The 23154-nt window shown below is 40.4% G+C and overlaps 1 protein-coding gene across 2 annotated transcripts; it reads right to left on the bottom strand.

The window, feature by feature from the left end:
- Positions 1 to 9346: 9346 nt before the first annotated feature.
- Positions 9347 to 11374, bottom strand: LOC122047311 (cinnamoyl-CoA reductase 1-like). 2 transcript variants are annotated; one of them, XM_042608494.1, is made up of 6 exons: positions 11221 to 11374; positions 11005 to 11147; positions 10768 to 10922; positions 10493 to 10681; positions 10046 to 10401; positions 9347 to 9657 (listed from the first exon to the last, which is right to left on the bottom strand). In XM_042608494.1, the coding sequence occupies exons 2-6, from the start codon at positions 11144 to 11146 to the stop codon at positions 9492 to 9494; spliced, it is 1008 nt and encodes a 335-aa protein (XP_042464428.1). In that variant the 5' UTR covers position 11147; positions 11221 to 11374; the 3' UTR covers positions 9347 to 9491. The 2 variants fall into 2 exon arrangements, with proteins under 2 accessions (XP_042464428.1, XP_042464429.1); XM_042608495.1 differs by lacking the exon at positions 11221 to 11374 and having other exon boundaries at positions 11005 to 11206.
- Between the last annotated feature and the right edge of the window lie 11780 nt (positions 11375 to 23154).

Genomic DNA, 23154 nt, shown 5'->3' with positions numbered 1-23154 from the left:
CTCTATCTCGGAGTCAGTCCATCTCATCTGATTGACTACTCTCTTGCTCTTAACTCTCTCCCACCACATACGAGCATATCCAGATAAGCAAAAAGAGGCACACTTAACCTTCTCGACTTCTGGCCAGTCAAGAAGCTCCATGATGCTCTATAGTGTCTTAAACCAAGCCTGGGCATCTCAGAGCTCAATCGTGCCTGAGAAACTTTTTGGCTTCAGCTTCAGCCACTATATCAGGTATGCTTCTTGTCTTCTAGGTGTTGTGGCGACTTCTTGGGCGGCTGGTGGAACATCAGTCACCACTGGAGTCTCCACATTTATGGTTGGGGGAGTGGTAGGAACTGACTGCTGATTAGCTATCAGATTGACAATCACTTATTGCTGCTCTGCCACTTGTCTCTGGAGTTGAGCAACAACTTCAGAAAGATTTGGTTCAGCTGTTCTGGGCTCTTCATTCTCCTGTGCTCGGCCCTCAGTACGAGCGGTACAGGGATGTCCTCTTCTTGATATCTAGTTATGCAGGGAAAAACTTAAAATCGTCCCTACGCTTTCTAGACATATATACATATGTAAACAAAAGAAAACAAGAACTTTCATCTTACTTAAGCATATCTAAGCAAATACTCTATACTGCAAATAATAAGGAAAAACATAAAAGAAAACTTAAATACTTTCTTACTTGAAGACGACAAGGCTGATGCTGATGTGTGATGCTGGAGAATGGGAACTGCTCTGATACCAACTGTAACGACCACCCTTCTTACTATACTACTCTCTAAGGATGACTGTTACTTAACTACTAACTCTACTTAACCGGTATGATCGAAACCATGAGGAGTCTCTCCTGAAAAATTTTGACAACATCTCCCCTGTATCGGTGACCATAAACTGAGATACATACATAGTATACGTCAGCAATAGGCGGCTGGAACATATATCAAACAACCACGCAGTTAAATAAGTGTCAAACTCATCTCAGCATACAATCTAAAACAAAATAATCTCCAATGACAAGAAATGTAAGATACAATCTCAAATATTTATTAATCACTAAAATGTGGAAACTTAAAAACATCCCAAGTCTCTCCCATAGTCCTGGCATCACACACCATCCGCACCACCTTGTCGCCTTCCTTTGCTATATCTTTTCTTTTCCTTTATATGCAGTAAGAGGAAATGCAAACTATAAGCGAATGCTTAGTAAGCGCTGTCTAACTCACAAAAACTCGAATGTGCATGTATACGAGAAGAAACTAGAAACTGAATGCTCTAAAAATAAAGCATATATATAGCTGCTTATGTTAAAAGTACTGAAACTAGGAAATGAATCTACTCATGCATATTCATTAGCAAGCACTAAAATCTGCATACTCATGATATACAAGGATAAAACTGCATGCTGGAAGATAAGTCTAATCATGCTCAATAAACTAATCAGTAAACAAATAAAACTAACACTGCATGCTTTAAATTAAAGAAGCTAAACTCGCTGACTCTAAACATAAGTGAAGCTTGTTTCATTTGTTTCAAAACTTATACTTTAATACTTCAAAATAATAATCAACTTCTCTTGGGCCCAGGCGTAGTACCAAAGCGTGCTCCCTAATAGAGACTGTGGTAGCTAGTCACAAGTCTTACGAGGGTAAAGACCTTGGTCTTACCAGGGCCAAGACCTTGGAATTGGTCACCTGGATTTGTTTAACGACAACCTTGGAAGTCGGGTACTAGCCTCTTAAAAAGTAAAATACTTGTTATCTTTTTAATATTCTTACAATAAAATGCCTTGACATTTCTTTGAGCACTTGGCGTGCTACTGATCCCAATTCTTAAACTTAGGGATCCTATTAAGACCTTGGTCTCTCTTTCTTATAACTACTTATAAACCTCTAAGGATTTAATAGAACTCTTATTTTTTTCACTTACATGCAGATCCTAGAATTTTTATAGAGCAACAGGATTCTTTAAGCATATATCAACAGAATAAATCAAAGGAAAAATGAATCTGACTTCTTTAGTATGCTACAACAGAATTAAATAAAGGAAACCACATTTGAATTCCTTAAGCATGCTATGTCAGAATTAAAACAAAGGAAGCAAAACTAAATTCTTTAAGCATGCTTCAAAATAAGAAACAAAGAATCTACACTGCTAAAGGAAATAAACTGCAATGCTACAAAATGCAAAAATCTGCACTACTACAAAAGGTAAAAATCTGCACTTAAAACTGCACTTAAAATTCTGCACTCAATGGAATACTGCAGATTTAAAGGCTGTTCTAAACTCTAAACAGGGATGTTCATTTCTGCAGTTCACACATTGGATCCGAAACTTCATGTATATAAATTTATCGCACAACCGAATTGCTAAGCCACATGCTAATCTAATTAATTCTTTCATTTTCCCTAGTCTAACAAATTGAATTGTGATGCACTGCAGCAAGGAAACTAATTACTGTTATTAAAACGTGTAAACCATTTCTGCCACAACCATAATTCATGAACCCAACAGCATGCAATTCCTCCTGGAATTGTGGCACGGCAGGTGACCAAAAGGAGCTAAATGCTCCTCACACTTATCCCCTTCTTTTTTTTTTCCTCCATGTTCTTCCTTTCAACCTCACGGCAGAAAACTTTGAACTCATCCCTCCATTAAGCCCATTGAGTCGTATGAGGCTATATTGCTAGTAATATTCATATCAACTGAATTTAATCTCTTTTGGCAACAATTCAACTAGATAGGAATCAGGATTCATCAACACAGATATCAAAAGAGACAAGATAGCAACACAAACCATGGTTCCCTAACAGTAGTCCCCAATTCATCCTTCAACCATACTAGGATCACAAACAGAACAGAATCCAACAAAATCCGAAGCAAGCAACTCACGGTAGCAACCAATACCAATCAAAACCCCTTCTCAACTTCCCATAAAAACTCACGGCAGAGACCCTAAACTAACAATCATCACAGAAAAATTCGAAAACAAAAGTAATATGAATCCAGAACTATCCTACTGCAGGTGAGTAGCGACTTACCTTTGCTTTTGGGACTTACAACCGGAAGAGGAAGGTTCTAGGGTTTGGAGAAGCTTCAAATCTCGGTGGCTTCTTTGTGTTTCCGAGTTCCCCTCATCGAGGTGGTCACGCACGGGTGAAGACCGGCCGGAAAAAGCCTTTCGCCGGCGCCGAAGACCAAGCCCCAACGTGGCTGTGATTTCGCCCGAGAAAACGCCGACGCAAGAAAGGAGAGGAGAAAGTGAGGGAATTAGGGTTCGCGTCGGGCGCAGGAAAAGGATTAAATCCTTATACCTAGGGTTATATTCGGTTCCAACTATAGCTTATATATTTTGTTCCCTTCTTGATTAACAAAATGTTTGTGGAACAGTTGGCTAGCTGGATTTGGATAAGGTTTGGTTTGGTCCGAGGTTGTTGGTTCGAACATCGGCTTGGATATTTTTTGTCGAAACTTCTTTCGTTTAGTAAAAATACCAAACGACCTCCAAATATTACATAAAAATACTCTAAAAATTTCTAAAAATCCCTAGAATATTTCTATAGCATTTTTAAATATTTTTAAATCACTTTTAGGACTCGAATTGAGAAAATTTGGGTTGTTACACTTTATATCTCATCTCACACGTTGACTTGTCATATTATGATAAATAGACTAGGAATTTTAAAGTCTAAAATTGTTTTCAAAAATATTTTTCTTAAATTCTAGAGTAAAATTTTTTATATTTTCCAAAATTCCCTATTTTTAGAATTTAAAAATAGTTTTAGCCTTAGTCTAGATCAAATACTTAGAAAGCATGCTCCTATAGGTCTAAGGTTTGAGCATCTCACCAACACGTTAAGGCTAACTTATTTGTGTATTTCTGAACTTAGAAAGGGGTGAGATGTATAGACAGATTGTCTGGACTTAAAGATATTTATATCAGTGCATCGATATAAGTCTGGGTGTTAAAAACTAAACAAATATTAATCATGTTAAGTATTTCAGCTTAGTCAAACACTAACTGAATACAATCAACTTAACCTGATTAACCAAGTGAAAGTCGCTATCTTTTGATAGTCAGTAAGTAACTAAAGGTCAGACAATTGAAGTTTTTTTTATTGTAAGGTTCAGGGAGAGGATTAATTCAAAATTGTTTTATACTTAGTAAAACTAATTGTAACAAAATTATTTTCTTTTCTGTGAAAATATTTTGTAAAAATTATTTTTGAGCATAATTGTTTTTAAATTATTTTAATTTTATAAATTTATTTTTGAAAATTGGATTTTATAAAACTTGTTTTTGAAAAATTGCTTTAATTTTACAAACCTATTTTTGAAAATTAAATTTTATAAAACTTATTTTTGATAAATGTTTTGAAAAATTACTTTAATTTTACAAACTTATTTTTGAAAATTGACTTTTATAAACTTATGTTTGAAAATTGCATTAATTTTGCAAGCTTGTTTTTGAAAATTACTCTAAAAATTAATTTAATTTTGCAAACTTATTTTAACTTATAAAGTTAGTCAATTTTTACCTTAATATTTTGTAAAATTATTTTAGAAAATATTTTTTTGAAAATTATTTTAGATATTGAAAATGGTTTCATATCGAAAGTTTAAAGCTTACATTTTTGCCTTAAACGACTTTTTCAAAAAAAATTCCACTAACGTATTTTTCTAAGTTAACTCCCCCAAGTCAACCTGAAAATTTTATTTTATCAAAATTTTCTGTTGTCAAATTTATTTCCTTTTACTTTGTCATTTTTCTTTACTTATCTATGTTTGCTATTTTCGTTGAATGCCAAAGGAGGGGGGCTACGTGGTTTAAGTTAGTTAGCAACAAAATACCAAACATAAAACAAGACTAACTTAAAAACCATGTCGTTGATTATAATTGCTTACTTTTTGAATAATTTTTTACTAACTTAACCTAGATTGTCATTGCATCAAAAAGGGAGAGATTGTTGGTGCGGTTAGCACTAACGGTCTAACTCAGGTTTTAATGAATGGCAAAGTCGGTTAAGTTAGTTTTGTTGTGATCTAACATTTTGACTAAGTGTGCAGGAGAAGCCCAGCTAGGTCGACGGACCGACCAGATAGTTGGCACGAAGCCCAATTAGGTCGACGGACCGATCGGATAGTTGACACGAAGCCCAGCTAGGTCGACAGACCGACCGGATAGCTAGCATGAAGCCCAGTTAGGTCGACGGGCCGACTGGATAGCTAGCATGAAACCTAGTTAGGTCGACGGGATGACCGGATAGCAGGCACGAAGTCTAGACAGGTCGACGGGCTGACCGGATGTCTGGCACGAAGTCCAGCTAGGTCGACGAGCCGACCAAGTAGTTGGCACGAAGTCCAGACGGGTCGACAGACTAACCGAACGTCTGGCAAGCAAGTTAAGGTAAGTCACTGGAGGGGAGTGACTTGGTGAGGACGCGTTCCCAGTTAGGGAACTTAGGCGTTGATCCAACTTAGAACTATTTCAGGAATCTAAGTTGAGATCTTGACTAGATTTCGGTCTCGGTGAGAGGAATCTAATTATTACTCTATTTTACTATATTTGTGATAATCTTTGTTCTGCAAGATAGTTTAACTTTTATTTTACCTCGGACTAACATTTTCTTATAGGAAAAGGGATTTCTGGAAAATGGTGGTCCGGGCGCCCGGAAGGGATCAGGGTGCTCGAAACTGGTCCGGGCGCCCGGAAGGGATCTGAGCGCCCGAAACTGGTCCGGGCGCTCGGAAGGGATCCGAGGGCCCGAAACTGGTCCAAGCGCCCGGAACACAAAAAACTTATCTCGTCACAACGTGGAGCACGCTGATTGGTTGGGCTGACGTCACGGTCTGGGCTCCCGGAAGGGATCCAGGCGCCCAGAGCACTCCTATATAAGGAGCCTACCTCTAGAGCTGAAAATACAACTGCTTCCTACTGCTGCTCTATTGCGCTCTGCTCCGCGATGCGACGACACTTCTCTGACAACTTGCGGCTCAAGTTATTTTTAATTTTTGTCGGTATATATTTTTTTTGAATGAGTTCTTGTACTTTCATTTGTAAACACTTTTTGAACTGCTAGTGAATTGCCTGATGAAAGCACTCGACGACTGCAAGCCTTAAAGTAGGAGTCGATGAAGGCTCCGAACTAAGTAAAACTGGTTCGTGTTAGCGTTGTGATTTTTATTTTCTGTTACATACTCGCAACGAACTTTCGATCGCTATTCACCCCCTAGCGACTTCCACCATCCAACAGTCATTAGTTACCTTCGTCCGACTAGCCGTGTCATCCTGTCGGCGAGACTATCATGTCGTGGATTGTCGCTTACTTCTCAACTCCATTTATCATCATTGGGTGAACCATTCGGTGTCATTGCCCGACTGATCGGGCTTCCCATTCGTCCAGTCATTAGGCCTGGCCAGTCGGATGATCGGGGCCTTCGTCCATCTTTGACCTTGGCTTTCACGTCAGCCAGTCTTCCTTGCTTTGCCCTACTTTCGGTGGGACCTATCTTTATCACCGCATCAGGTGTGATCAAGGATCGCATGTCTTAGAGTAGGAGTTGATATAGGTGTTGGTGTAGGGAGCACCAAATGATCAAACTTGTGTTTTGATAATGGAAAAGGGTTCAAAGTTAAGTTGTCTTGTTATCTAACAAGTGTCACTAAGTTTGCATGAAAGTCCTAAGTTGTCTTAGGCAAAAGTCTTAGTGTATTCTAGGTAGGTGGAAAGCCCTAGTTACGATTAGGCAACGAAGTCCTGGTTCGGGGGACTGGACAAAATCTTGGCGGGTTGGGGACTTTCGGCAAAATCCTAGAGTCAAGGACTTTAGGTGAAAATCCTATGAGTCGCAGACACCAGGTGGAAGATTGGATGGGTCGTGAATCGGACGTTCAGCATAAAGTCCTAAAGTCTCGGACTTTGAGCAAAAGTCTAAACGGTCTGGAGGACTGATCTAGCAAAAGGTAATTTCTCATGAGAGGAGTAGGTGAAGACTCATTCCCCGAAGAGGGAACAGCAGGCGTCGATTCGACCTAGAGTTTTGGTGTGTTGGTCCCTTTCGCGACCGACTAGAGGGGGGTGAATAGCCTGCACAACAAAAACACAAAAATACCTTTCTCGACTTTATAGTTTAATAATAATCAACACTTGCATAAAAGAAATAAGACACTAAAAAGGAAGAGGCGCAACGGGGTTTACTTAGTTTCAATCGGGGAAGTTATTAATCCAAGAATGTTGAAACTCACTAAACTCTCCTTCAGGTAGAGAAGACTCTTTACAGCAATTAAAACACTAGATCAGAAAGCTAAATCGAAAAAGAAATGATTATAAGTGTTTTGTCTAAGCTTCTGGGACCAGGGTTGTATTTATAGCCCTGGTCGGGAAGTCTGGAAGGATTCCAAGTACCTGGGGGGGGATAAACTTTTATCTCCGTCACAATGGAACACATCACGTCGCGTTCTGAATAAAAACCTGCTCCGGTATCCCGGAAGGGTTCCGGGTGCCCAGATTCAGAAAGTCAACATCTGTTGACTTTTCATCCCGGTCTTCCGCTCCGATTCCGCTCGCATTGGTCCGGGTCTTCCACTCAGGCAGCTCGCTTGGGTGATTTCGGCCATCCGGAATAGGGCTCACCCGAACCCATTTTCCGCCCTTTGAGCAATCTTCCGCTCCGGCTTCTCGTCCCTCGGAAATGTCGCGTGCCTCATTCTCATCCGCCAGCGTATTCTTTCACAGCACCTCATCCTTTGGATGCACCGAGCCCGTCGATTCTCTATGTGTTGTCCTTCTCGCTAACTGCGTCTTTCACTCGACTTCCTGTACTCCTAAGTTCCTACACATTTAGACACAAGTGTTATTGGATGATCGGAAGAGTAAAATTGGTCGTACTTGATATTGTTGAAGTTCGCATCCTCATGGTTGTCTCCACCACCGCGAAAGGAAGGGGGGACACAGAGGTGCTGCAGAGTCGGCGTTCTCTCCAAGTTATAGGTGGTGGGGTAGTTGATCCTGTATTTCTCGAAACCAAACTTGCGGTTGGACATCTCTTCTTGATTAGAAATTAGGGATTTTTCTAAAGGGGAATAAAGGAACTTATGATCTTTACAATCTTGTGCCGCTAGACACTGAGATAACTTTGTGACTTGTCTTTATAGATATTGAATCTCGTCTTGGATACCATGACTACGGTGTGAGGCTTCCTCAGTTGGAATCTGCCTTTCACGACCATGACCATGTCCATGATAACCCTCCGCTGGATCTTAATGAGCTCTGATACCAACTGACGCCAAGGAAAATATGTTTATTATTCTAGGGTGTGAAGTTGCAGAGGGATTAACAAGAAAACAAGAAAGAAGTAACAAAAAAAAAAATCTAAATTAGGCTTAAGCCTATTATGAAATCAAGAGCGCAAAGAAAAATAGATATAGCCATAACGTGGCTTAAGCAAAACTAATTGATTCAATATCAAAATAATCTGTCCTAAACATCATCTAAGCATAGGTTTATATAACTCTCAAAATCCTAAAAAAAAATTAAATGAAAAAAATAACCAACTAGATTTATTCTTTAAAATTTAGTATAAATTAACTAATAAGACTTAATTCCCTAAGATTTAAGGATAAAAGTAAATATAATTAAGAAAGAAATAAACTAAACTTATTTCATGGATAACTAATTAAAAATAAATAAAATATATAAATCTGAATACTTTGAATTTTCTCATGCATCATAGTCTTATCTGAGAATATAAATTGATTGTGCTGCTCTAGATCAGTGATTACTACTGTCTTATAGATGCATTGAACTTGTTTGAAGATCTTATAATTCATGGACAGCCACAATAATATCACATAATTGATATTGTATATTATTCTAGAGCATGAAGTTGTAGAGGGATTATCAAGAAAATAAGAGAGAAGTAACAAAAAAAAAAAAAAAGAATAATCTAAATTAGGTTTAAATTTATTATGAAATCAAGTGAGCAAAGAAAAATAGATGTAGTCTGACTTAAGCGAAACTAATTGATTCAATATCAAAATAATTATCCTAAACATAATCTAAGTATAGATTTATATAACTCTTAAAATCTTTAAAAAAAAATTAAAAGGAAAAAAATAACCAACTAAATATATTTCTTAAGATTTAGAATAAATTAACTAACAAAACTTAGTTCTTTAAGATTTAAAATAAAATTAAATATGATTAAAAAAAATAAACTAAACTTAATTCATGAATAACTAATTTTAAAAAATCTAAAATATATAAATATGAATACTTTAAAGTCATAGTAGAATATAAATTGACCATGCTGCTCCTACTTCAGTGATTAGTACTGTACTACAGATGCATCGAACTTGTTTGAAGATCTTATAATTCATAGACAGCCACAATAATATCACATAATTGAGCAGAGACTGTGCACAAAACACACCTTAATTACGTGCACATTAATTAACTAATAAACTTATAATTATGTTTATGTTGATCTCTTCTAATAAACTAATAATCTTGATCAGGCCTGACAGGGAGATGGCCCTTCTCTTGCAGGCTCTTCGCAGTTTCATACAGGCTCTGGCTCACTGGCCTGAACTCCACTCCCAGCTGTCTCAGAGCTTGGTTTGAGAAATTATAAGGCTTTTTACGTGGATTAACCTCGTCAGAGCATCTGGAAGAACATATAAACAACAAATTTTAAGTCTCCAGTAGTTGAAATATACGTACTCTGCATGTTGTTAAACAAACATAGACTTTAATGATCAGTGGAAACTTAGCATTCTTTTGTGATCATAACGCTGACGATTGCATCATTTTCAAGACTGATCAAAGAAAAAGCATTCTTAGAGTTGAAACATAGGATTACAGGTAAAGATTACGTCCTGAGATTGAACTTTGTTAGATCATGGATTAGCTACTTACTGACAAAGTTAATTAAGTATGAAGATAGATGTGAAAGACCAATCGAAGATGAGTGAGTCGATCATTTTCTCGTTATTCTCTATTAATTATGAATTGGATTTTAAAAATAAGTTAATGTAGTTGGTATAGTTAATTACTTGTTGGGGACCGGGTACTCGGGGAAGAGCTTGGCGAGGGTCCGGACGACGTCTTCGCGGTGGAGGACGCGCTCGGCGCAGAGGAAGCGCTTTCCCGCAGCGGCGGCTGCTTCGAAGACGCGGAGGTGGGCCGCCGCGACGTCCCGCACGTCCACGTACCCCTGCACCGCGTTGGCGAACCGCCTCGCCGATCCGTCGAGGTACTTGAGGATGTGTGCCGCGCTGGCGTTCACCTGCGGCTGCAGCAGCGGGCCCATCACCAGCACCGGATTCACCACCGCTAGCTCCACTCCCTTCTCCCGCGCCACCTCCCACGCCGACTGCTCCGCCACCGTCTTCCCGTAACAGTACCAATTCTGCTTATGCGAGATGTGTTTCTTTTATTATATATAATTCGCGCGAAAGTTTGATATTGACGTTTGATTAATGAATTAGTTGGTGAATTGCCTTGGTGTTCTTGCAGAACTCGAGGTCGCTCCAGCAACTCTCGTCGACGACCACCTCCGGGCCGCGGTCGGGATTCATGGTGACGGCGCCGATCGAGGAGGTGAACACCACGCGGCGGACGGTGCCGGCCTCCGCCGCCGCATTGATCACGTTCCTCGTGCCTCTCACCGCCGGCTCCACCATTTGCTCCTTACAAAAAAAAAAAAAAACAGATTTTGACGATGAAAACACACAAATGCGCGCGAGTATTTCAAGAAATTTGGACTTTAGATTACGGGATCGTCGGTGACCGGAGAGGCGGTGTGGAAGACGCCATGGCAGCCACGAATGGCTTCTAACAGGGCGTCGTAGTCCAGCAGATCAGCCTTGCAGAGGACCAGCCGCTCCGCCGCGCCTTCCATTGCCCTCAAGTGATCATTCTTCGGATCATCTTCAATCAACATTCGGAAATAAAAAGATGAATCAAATCAATATAATTAACAACCTACAGCTCGAAGATCGAATCCTTTCACCTGGATTTCTCACAGTTCCTTTCACGGTGTACCCTTTCTCCAGCAGAAGCTTCACCAGCCACGAAGCAATGAAGCCGCCGGCTCCGGTGACGCATACCGTCTGCTCTCCGCCGATGATCACCGGTGCCGCCGCGACAACCATGCTGTAATAACAAGGAAGAACAGCGTAATTAACTAGCTATAGTTAAGGAAGAATGTGATCTTGCGATCAATTACTTATTGGTGGTGGTGCAGTTTGAAGGAGAGCTTGGTGGGGTGGGTGAGAAGCAAAGCAACAAGTAATGTGAGATTTATAGAACAAGCAATTGGAGTTGTCTCCATGGCGATCGAGGAGTAGGTAGAGGTGCACAATTAATAAACAAAAAGGATCAAGCTTTTCCCCAAGCTTCAGTATTACTGATCATGCCATGGAGTTGCAGGCATGCATTTTGACAGGCAAGTCTCACTCGGGTGTCTTCCAAGTCTCGAGAGATCTCCTCAAGTACGAGATTAGGTGAAGGTCTAGGTAGGTAAAATGCAGATTGATTAATGTGTTCATCAATCTCATAACCTAAACTTAACCAAGTGTTTAGTTTAAGCTTTAGAATTGAATGATTACTAGGGACAATTAAGCTTCCAAATGAGCTGGTGAAGAAGACAGATTAATTTGGTCAGCAAGTATCATGATGACCACAAATTAATCTCATATCTTCCGGGGACTATGGTGCAGTGGTAGAGTGCTTTCTCAGTTTCTTAATCATTTAAGAATTGGGTCATAGTTTCAGCGAATTAATGGATGAATTTCCCTTAATAGGCAAATGTTGGGCTGATGGGCCGTCTGATATAAGCACTTCTTGATTTATTTTGATGGTCGGTGAAAATTTCTGTGGAACTGAACCGATCACTCTTAAGATTAATCAGTGTAAGTTAGATACATGATGTCAATTAAAAAAGAAAGATTAATCTCATATATAACAAGATTCAAATGAGTCTAAAAGGCCTTCCTCAACTGAATCATATCATTCCTTCGTCCACAAGATAATTAGATTTTGAACCAGTGGAGCATTTTGAGTAAGGTATCATTTTCTTAGAAAGAAAGAATTGGTGGAATTATACAGTGTTCTAGTTGTTTTCGGAGGGGGAATTGGAGTAGGTGAAGGATGGAGTGAGAGAGGGTTTGGGAGACCCACACGGAATGCATGAGGATGAGCATGAAGATGCATTTGGTTTGGAATGGATATAAAGCTGTTAAGTGAGCTAGCAGGGCAACTTTGAACTCAACAGAATGATTCTCCCCACTTTCCCTTCGTAATTTCGTCATGCATAGGTCAGACTTAGGTCGGCATAGTCATAGATAAGGACGTCGAATTCCATTTTGCCAACTTCAAGTACCTTAGGATTATGATAAAACATATAGAAAGTTTACATTTGATTTTGATATGAGAGTTTATAGACTGTGTTGTTACCATTTCACTGTCTCCTATCAAAATTAAATAAAATTATGTAAATAAATTAACAAGAGACATTATGTTGGAATTTCTTTTTTGCTTGTGCAAAATAAATTTTATGTAGTTGGTCTCGAAGGAGAAGAATCACGGTGTTGGCCGGCAAATTTAGTTGCTGCCACAATTGATAATATATATTTATATATATATTCAGTGTATAAAGAATAATAATAATAATGATTGTGTGGGTGCTTTAATTTAAAAAGGGAAAAGAATATGAACCGACCAAGGCAGTGATCCAGTGGGCAACGGGTCGGTTTGTGCTTGCCAGTGGCGTTGTGCCACACTCGAATCTTACTTTTATTTTTATTTTTTTTAAAAGATGAATTTGTATTTATTTCAGTTGTGCTATCATTGATACGTCAGTATCTAGCCTGCTTGCAGAGCTAGTTAGCTATGTAAGCTCACGGAGTCATTATTATCAGAATTACACTCGCTTGAGTTAAGCCGAGTTGCCGACCATATATTGATCTCCTGAACTGCCGGAGTGTCTGAGGACCCGAGAGCACTTGGGAACTTATGTCGGGAGTGTCATGTCTCTCTGGCCACCCGATAACCCAGGATAACTCAGGAGCTCGGGTACGTGTGGATTTTTATGGGACTGAGACTCACCATAATGGACAGTTATAGATGTGTCCGTTAGACTTCTTCCAAAAATATAAGAAATGTGATATTATTTCCATATATACAATGCATCTACTTTATTTTATTTTATTTTATTTTTTAATCACATCTTCTCTTTATTAAGCTATTTAAGGCTGATACGGTGAGTATTAAAATTGTCATGAAGATACAGCAGGTTAAAACGGTAGGTTGAGTTAAGTCAAACTAAAAAAATCAATGACCATCTCTTAGTGATTAGGGCGACCAGCCAACTGTCTCATGGCCGATTCACCGACAGTATTTTGAGGTCAAGTTGATCCATCAGTCTTTTAAACCGACTTTAACTAATCTTGCTAGACAAATAGAGCATTCGATTAGCCAGTTTTCTAGGTCAAATCCAACCAGTCTTCTAATCCGACCCATCAATCTTCTTGGTCGGGTCCAACAGTCTTCCAAGCCGGATCCAGCCAATCTTCCAGGTTGGGTCCAACCAGTCTTCCAAGCCGAGTTCGACCAATCTTCCTAGCATAGCAGAGCATTTGACCCATCAGTCTTCCAGGTAAGGTCCAGTAGTTTTCCAGGTCGGGTCTAGCCAGTCTTCTATGTCGGGTCCAGCCAGTCTTCCTGGTAGAGCAGAGCATCCAATATACCAGTTTACCAGGCTGGGTCCAGCCAATCTTCTAGGCCCGCCACTCTTCTCGACCGAGTCCAGCAGTCTTCCACGTCGGGTCCAGCCAGTCTTTTTGGACGGGTCCAGCCAATCTTCCTAGTAGAGCAAAGCATCTAATCGGCCAGTCTTTTAGGTCGAGTAGCCAGTCTTCCAGGTTAGGTCCAGCCAATCTTCCTGGCAGAGTAGAGCATCCGATCTGCCAGGCCGGGTCCAGCTAGTTTTCCAGGCCAGGTCCAACCAGCATTGATGGCAAAGTAGAGTATCCAACCCACCAGTCTTTTAGGTCGGGTCCAGTAGTCTTCCAAACGAGGTCCAGCCAATCTTCCAGGTCAGGTCTAGCCAGCTTTCCTAGCAGAATAGAGCATCTGACCAGCTAGTCTTCTAGGTTGGGCCCAACAATCTTCTAAGCTAAGTCCAACTAGTCTTCCAGGTCGGGTCCAGCCAGTCTTCTTGGCATAACAGAGCATCCGACCAACCAATCTTTCAGGTCGGATCCAGTCAATCTTCCAAGTCGAGTCCCACCAATCTTCTAGGTCGAATCCTGCTAGTCTTCCAAGTTTGGTCCAATTAGTCTTCCTGGCAGAGAAGAGCATCTAACCTGCCAATCTTTCAGGTCGGGTCCATCTAGCCTTTCTGGCAGAACAGAGCATCTGACTCGCCAGTCTTCTAGACCCAGTCGAGCCAGCCAGGTTTCATGACAGAGCAGAGCATTTGATCCGCCAGTTTTCCTAATCAAGACGAGCCAACCAGTTTTCTTGGCTAAGCCGACCAGTTTGCCTGATAGAGTATAGCAAAACAAACCATTAGGCCCATCAACCATTTTGTCTCATTTACTGACATCTAGATAAAGGTCACTATAGGATCGAAAAGAATTTAGATATCTCCACAATGGTATGATATTGTCCACTTTGGGCCTCAGCCCTCATGGTTTTGCTCTTGGGCTCTACCCAAAAGGTCTTATGTCAATGGAGATATATTTCTCTTATAAACCCATGATCTTTCCCATGTGTTTTCAATGTGGGACTATGTTTGCAACCTTGCAACCCTAACAGTCACATGATCACCCTCTGACATCTTTGTCTGGACATGACCCTCTGACACCTAAACAAGGGTATCATAACCCTCTGACACTTATACAGGGTATCATGACCCTCTGACATCTTTTATCTTGATATGACCCTCCTATAAAATGCCTTGCCCTGTAGGCCAAAAAAGGAGAGGGAGGGAGAAGACGCCATGCTACATGCACTTATCTTCATTATGCTCTGCACTGTTCATCTTCTTTATTCTTGACATCATTGGAAACTGACTTTAGCATCTGAGTGGACGATCGAGGTAGCCTGATCTCCATTCTAATCACTCCTTCGCTCTTTCACTCTCCCCAAGCTCTTCCGATGATGGGGGCAGCTCACCTACCTTCTCCTGATTTCCAGCTCAAAGTCCTTCTGCCATCAACATCCTTGCCCTCTCATTAACTTGTCTGTCTACTTGGTACCCCCGACTCCACACCATCCTCTAGCTTCATGCCATCGCCTCCAGCTCCGCACTATCACCTCCGGTTCCATGCCGCTTTCGGTCCACTCTGGCGGATCTGGTATGCTTTACATTCAATTTCTATGTTCTTCATTACAATATTATTTATTTTCTATCATCGAAGGATGACTTGAGCGTCGAAGGGCTGGACGAGGACAACCCTTGTCTATTTTCTCCGCCTTGTAGACATCATTGACTGAAGACATTTTGACACCTTTGGTCCTTCTCTTTTTTGGGGGTCCAACGACTCAGTCAATATAAAAGACAGCTCATCACCCTTCTCTCCCTCCGGATCGTGGTGACTCGATCAACATTCTAGTCACATCACTGACCTTCCATCTGACTCAGCCTTTGGATGAGATCAAAGGCATTATGATGACTTAGGTAAATGATGGGACATCATCGAGGTAACTCTTGGTGTGCTCTTTAATATGTGTTATTCTTCCTAAAGTTGACTATGTCATTAGGAGAAGCTTTTGACATCATCGCTCCATGGTGTGAGGTAGATTTCTACCATTGTGTCATCGCCCCATGGTGGGAGGTAGATAAATATATTGTTGATTTTTTTATATATACAGGTACCCAAATCTTACATTCCGACAAAATCCTACAGTAGATAATCCTGTAAAGTACCACAGGATAATTTTGATGTGATTAACCAAGTTAAGTTAGAACCTATGTATTTGATATATTGTGTCAGAGTGTGTAGAGACTTAGGAACACAAGAAAGCAAGCAGAAGATGTGAGTGAAAAGGATGGCATGGGAAATGAGTCGACGGGCTCTGTGCATCCGAGGGATTAAGTGTTGGTCCCCATGGTTGTTTTGATGTGATCAATCAAGTTAGTTAGGTCATGTTTGTTTTGATCCCTGTGTCTAAGTGTGTAGGAGTTTAGGAGCACAGGAAGTCGAGCAAAAGATGCAACTAACGAGAAGGACGGCACGAGAAGGGAGCCGACGGGCTCAGTGCATCCGAAGAACGAGAGAGTTGCGGAAGAGTACACCGGTGGGCGAGAAGAACGTGCACGACGTTCGAGGGACGTAAAGTCGAGACGGAAGACTGCTCGAGGAGAAGGCCGGGAATTGGGTTTGGGTGAGCCATATTCTGGTTGGTCACAATCACCCAAGCAAGCAGAACCAGAGCAAGTCAACTGAAAAGTTGACTTGACAAGTGTTCGGTCGACTGAACGTCTTTATCAGTCGACTGAACCCCTATCATCAAAGACCAGCTGTTGGTGACACGTCAGCAAACAACCGTTGGTGAAGTGATCGGTCGACCGAACCTTCTGATCGGTCGACCGAACCAAAGATAAACCAGAGACCTGGTCGAGCGATTTGATCGGGCCAGATCAGGTGGAGACCGTTGGCTGATCGGTCGACCGAACCTTCTGATCGGTCGATCGAACCGGAGATAAACCAGAGACATGGTCGAGTGATTTGATCGGGCCAGATCAGGTGGAGACCGTTGGTTGATCGGTCGATCGAACCTTCTGATCGGTCGACCGAATCAGAGATAAACCAGAGACCTAGTCGAGCGATTTGGTCGGGCCAGATCAGGTGGAGACCGTTGGCTAATTGGTCGACCGAACACCGTGATCGGTCGACTGAACATAGGCTCGATCCAGAGAGGCTGCATCTGAACAGAAGGCTGAGCAGGTTCAGCAAGTTCGGTCGACCAAACCTAAGGATCGGTCGACCGAACCTAAGGATCGGCCGACCTATCCCTCTCGAGTCAAATCCTGATCTCGAAGATCAGGTGATCTGATAAATTCTGGAACCTCTATATAAAGGGGCCTCGAACAGCTATTCGCACATCAACTCTGTATTCATTTCTAGCAATAGTTCTGAGCTTCTAAGTGTGTAAAAGGCTTCTCCACCTTCAGAGAAGGAGATCGTTGGTGCGCTTTTCATCGCCTTGGATTAACAATCATCTTGGTTGTAACCAAGTTAACTTCTGGCAATTCACCCCCCTCTTGTCGGCCCCGTTGCACCTTCAATTGGTATCAGAGCCCAACAGCCTCAGAAGGACTAACCGCCGACTGAAGCACAAAGATCAAGACAATGGCCGGTGCGAACATTCATCCCCCAAAGTTCAACGGAGATTTCGCTACGTGGAAGCGTAAAATGGAGGTATTTTTTAAAACATACTTCGATATTCTTATTACTATGAAATATGATTTTGCAGCTCCAAAGATAAAGAAGAGTACCAATGGATGAAGAAGGAGCAAGCAGATTTCATTGCAAATGGAAAGACGGAATTTCACCTGCTTAGTGTTCTACCGCCCCAGGAGGTAAGTCGAATCGGAAGCTACGACTCCACGAAAAGCCTCTGGGAAAAATTTCTGGAGCTTCACGAAGGTATCTTAGAAGCAAAATAGGCAAGGCGGGACATCCTCCGAACTTAGCTGGCAAACCTCCGGATGAACAACGGCGAGAAGGTAGCGCAACTCCAAGCGAGAGTCAAAGATCTGATAACCCAACTGACCAACCTCAGAGAATCAGTAACAAATCGAGACTCAATCTAGTACGCGCTCAATGCCTTGCCAAGAACTCCAGAGTGAGCGTCCTTAGTAGATGTTTACTACATCTCTAAGGATTTTGAGGTAAGTAGTTTAGAAAACTTATTCTCTACATTCGAACTTCACAAATCGCGTATTGCAGAGCCTAAACAAATAGAGAAGTTAAACCTCAACGTTGCCCTACAAGCAGAGATGGACGATCCCGACTCCGAAGTGTCGATCGACGAAACTGAAGCGACACTATTGATAAGAAAACTAAATAAATTTATTAAAACTAACAAATTTAGATCGCAGTCGAAAAAGTATCAACGCTACAAATGGACGATCCGATGCTACAATTGCAATGAGGAAGGACACATCAAGGATGATTGCCCCAAGTTGAAGAAAAGGCACAAAGAGAAGCCTCAGAAACCGACGTCCTCTACACGCATAAGTCTCAAGGCTACATGGTATGATACTTCATCCTCCGAGTCAGAAGTCGAAGACTTCTCAGGAGTAGCACTGATAGCCAACCATCTCTTTGAAGATGACTCGAACTCAGCGATGAGCATAGATCAAGGGGGAGAATCATAATAGGAGAGCTACAATGAAGGGGGAGCATCACCAAGTGAGGTAAGTAAGGTACGTGATCTAACCCTACTCAGTCTTTTCGATTTATAAAGGTACTTACGAAATATCTAGCAAAATTAGAAAAAGAAAATGCTAAATTGAAATTAAAATTAGAAGAATCATGCTCCTTAGAGTTATTTAACAACCTAAAAATAGAAAATGATAGTTTGAAATTACAAATTGAAAACTGTTGCATGTTCAAAAATAAATGGTTTTCAAAAATCAAAACTTAAAATTTATGGAAAGCTAAATTGGTATATAAGAAAACATCAAGGACAACTTAGAAAAATTCTCAAGACTTATGTACCGTCCAAATATTTAGCTAACCCTGTAGTAAGGAACTTATACTGGGTTCCAAAATCTTTACTAAGTTAATCTTTTTTGCCTAAGTTAAATTTTTAGAACTTATTCTTGAAAATAATTTCAAAATTTTACACAGAACTTTCTTAAAGAAAATTAAACAGTGAGTTTTTTTTATGAAGCTTTGTCTAAGGAAGTGGTTGTTGTTCCAATAACCAAGAAGGCCTAGTGCCTCGCCATGACCTGGAAGTCGAAATATCGAAATCAAATATTTAATTAACTTTCTGATAAAAGTATTAAAAATAGAATTTAATGCTTTGAAAAGTTTTTAAACATTTCCTTGGAAATTCTTCAACAATATTTTTTCATTAAATTTTGACTTAGAATTTTTTTTAAAAAAATTTGAAATTTTGACGCAAGAAAAATTCTTTTCTTTAACTTAAAATCACTTTTGAAATGACTTAGAAAAAATTTTTACCCTGTTTTTTTTGTGATCGAAGGGGGAGAGTTAAGTAACAAGTTTAGGGGCAAGTTTAAAGGGCATTAGGAAAATTAATTTTTTTAAAATCTTTTTATGTTTCTAACTTATGCAAATTTTATTATTGCAATTTTTTATGCTTAAAATGTTAGTTTAGTAATTTTTAAAATTACTATTTGTTTGTTTTTACCCTAACTTGAACGTGGGTTGATGCACATCAAAAAATGGGAGATTGCTGGTCCCCGTGGTTGTTTTGATGTGATCAACCAAGTTAATTAGGTCCTGTTTGTTTTTTATCCCTGTGTCTAAGTGTGCATGAGCTTAGGAGCACAGGAAGTAGAGCGGAAGACGTAGCTAGCGAGAAGGACGGCACGAGAAGGAAGCCGACGGGCTCGGTGAGTCTAAAGGACGAGAGAGTTGTGGAAGAGTACACCGGTGGGTGAGAAGAACGTGCACGACGTTCGAGGGACATAAAGTCGGGACAGAAGACTGCTCGAGGAGAAGGCTGGGAATTGGGTTCGGGTGAGCCATATTCCGGTTGGTCGCAATCACCCAAGCAAGCAGAACTAGAGCAAGTCAACTGGAAAGTTGACTTGACAAGTGTTCGGTCGACCGAACGTCTTTATCGGTCGACTGAACGTCTGAACCCCTATCATCAGAGACCAGCTGTTGGTGACACGTCAGCAACTAGTCGTTGGTGAAGTGATCGGTCGACCGAACATTCTGATCGGTCGACCGAACCGGAGATAAACCAGAGACCTGGTCGAGTGATTTGATCGGGCCAGATCAGGTGGAGACTGTTGGCTGATCGGTCGACCGAACCGGAGATAAACTAGAGACCTGGTCGAGCGATTTGGTCGGGCCAGATCAGGTGGAGACCGTTGGCTGATCGGTCGACCGAAGGCAGGCTCAATCCAGAGAGGTTGCATCTGGACGGAAGGCTGAGCAGGTTCGGTCGACCGAACCTAAGGATCGGTTGACCGATCCCTCTCGAGTCAAATCCTGATCCCGAAGATCAGGTGATCTGATAAGTTCTAGAACCCCTATATAAAGGGGCCTCGAACAACTATTCGTACATCAACTCTTTATTCATTTCTAGCAATAGTTCTGAGCTTCTAAGTGTGTAAAAGACTTCTCCGCCTTCAGAGAAGGAGATCGTTAGTGCGCTTTTTATCGCCTTGGATTAATAACCGTCTTGGTTGTAACCAAGTCAACTTCTGGCAATTCACCCCCCTCTTGCCGGCCCCGCTGCACCTTCATGAAGAGTTGCGGAAGAGTACACCGATGGAGAGAGAAGGACTTGTATGGAGCGTCCAAGGGACGAGAAGCCAGGGAGGAAGTCTGCTCGAGATAAAGATCGGAGTTGGGTTCAGGTGACGTCAACTCTAGAGGGATGAATCATCACCTAAGCGTACGAAGGTCAAAGAATTCCAGGCTCTCGGATTCCTTCCAAGCACTCAAACTCTAGGCTCTTTGATACCTTCTAGGCACCTGAATCATTTCCAGTGCCTAGATTGGGTGGCCACATTGGCAGGACTCGTTGTCGAAACGGATCAGGATAGTGACGATATCAGCAGACTCTAGGTTCTTGAATTGCCTCCAAATGCCTAGATCGGGAAAGTCATCCAGAGACGTTGAGCGAACTGTTGCCAGCTAAGTAGATCGAGTTTGTCGAATCCAAGCGCACAGACCGCTTATAGGTGCCCGGAATCTACCACGTTAGCAAACAGTCAAATCGAATATAAAGGCTATAAAAATAGGGTTGGTGCTCGAAGTTCAGTGCAACACACTTGTATTCACTTTCATTCAGTCTTATTGCTTTCATACTTAATCGTTGTAAGGAGCTTCAAACATAGTCCCACATTGAAAACACATAGAAAATATTATGAGTTTATAAGAAAAAAATATCTCTATTAATATAAGGCATTTTGGGTAGAGCCTAAGAGTAAAACCATCAGAGTTTAGATCTAAAGTGGACAATATCATACCATTGTAGATATATCTGAAATCTTTTGGTCTTAACAATTGGTATCAGAGCAAGGTCACTCTTCACCAGACGAACTGTATGAAGAAGCACGAGCTATAGCCATGATCCAAGATCAAACCATGTGAGTGAAATCTTGAACGAAGTAAGGGAGACCTTGAGCATATCAGTGACCTGATACTTGAGGGGAGGCCCTGAAAAGGTTAAGAGTCACTCGATTCTCGAGGGGTGACCTTGAGCAAGTCAAGAGTGACCCGATCCTCGAGGGAGGACCCTGTGGTCCTTTGTTTGAGGGAGATTGCTGAGTTGCAAAGTTGCAAACATTCTCCCACATTGAAAACACATGGGAAATATCATGAGTTTATAAGAAAAAGATATCTCCATTGATATAAGACATTTTTGGTAGAGCTCAAGAGCAAAATCATGAGGGTTTAGACCCAAAGTGGACAATACCATACCATTATGGAGATATCTGAATTTTTTTTTGTCCTAATAGCTTCTCCGCCTCCGACTTAGTCGAAGAAGGAGTTTTTCTTTAATGCTTACATTTGCTTTGGATTAACGATCATGTAGATTGTAATCAAGTAATTTCTTGCCTCCTTACTTTAATTTATGTTATTATTTTGTTTAATTAAAGCGTGTCCTTGCTAGCTAGTTAGCAATAGAATTTGTTAACTTTAATTGCATGTTATTTACCCCCTCTAGCCAGTCCACTCAATCAAACAAATCTGACCCCATATTCCACCCATCTTTGTGTCATCGCTCCATGATGCGAGACAGCTCCTGCTATATATATATATATTATTTCTAGAGTGATTGACTTGACTCTACAGAAGCTTCTTATCAACTATCAAGGTAAACTGGAAAGAGCTCACAGTAAGCCCATCAATCCAACGTTCGTACGTCAACCAATCATTAAGAAAATTTATCCATTAACTCGTTGAAATAGAACTCGATCGTTAGTCCTTAAAGGCATTTTGTTGTCGCTGCATCATTGACCCATGATAAAAATAAATATATTGTTGTAGCAAAAAGTAATTTACTCACCCCAGGTACTCCTTATTGCCTCACCGATTGTTCTTAAATTATGTAAAGAGAGGTAAATCATGGGGTTAATTTATAGCCAATCACCACAACAAAAATTAAGCCATTTAGGGACTAATTTTGCAACGAATTCCAAAAAAAAAATCATTGCAAAATGCATTTGTGATGAAATATGCGACAAAAAAATCATTACAAAAAAGGCATCCCTAAATTTTGCGACAAAAAATTAGAAATTCGTTACAAAATTTGCAATAAATATAATATTCGTTGTAAAATTCATTGCAAATTTATAACGAAAAAATATATTCATCTCAATGTTCAACCACACAAAAAATTTGGTTTCTATGATGAAAACCCATTATCTTTGCAAATATGTAATGAATATCTAAATGTGCCGCAAATTCCAATGAAAATTAATTCATCATAAATTTGCAACAAAAATCAGAATTCATTTTAAATTAAGAACGAAAATCAAATTTCGTCTCAAATATGCAACTAAAATCCTAATTTGTCACAAAATTGTGACGAAATCAGATTTTCATTGCAAATTGCAACGAAAATCAGAATTTGTCACAATTTCGAATGAATTTTATTTTCATAACAATATGTGATGTAAATCATATTTTGTTGCAAATTTTTGCCAAAAATATGAATTGGTCGCAAATTGAGATGCATTCATTGCACTTTCCAACAAAAATACATTCATTGCAATTTCCAACGAAATTTTATCTTTGTCGCAATTTGTGATAGAAATCATATTTCGTTGCAATTTGCAATGAAAATAAGAATTTGTCACAAATTACAAAAAAAAAAAAAAAAAACCGCATTCGTTGCAAATTTACAACGAGAATCTGATTTCATTGCAAATTAGTAATAAAAAATAAAATCATAATCATAATTCATTACAAATTGCGATGAATTTTGATTT

This window comes from Zingiber officinale, chromosome 2B (genome assembly GCF_018446385.1).
Source record: "Zingiber officinale cultivar Zhangliang chromosome 2B, Zo_v1.1, whole genome shotgun sequence".
In the NCBI taxonomy this organism is placed as follows: Eukaryota; Viridiplantae; Streptophyta; class Magnoliopsida; order Zingiberales; family Zingiberaceae; genus Zingiber; species Zingiber officinale.
This window is presented reverse-complemented; position numbering and strand designations above follow the sequence as displayed.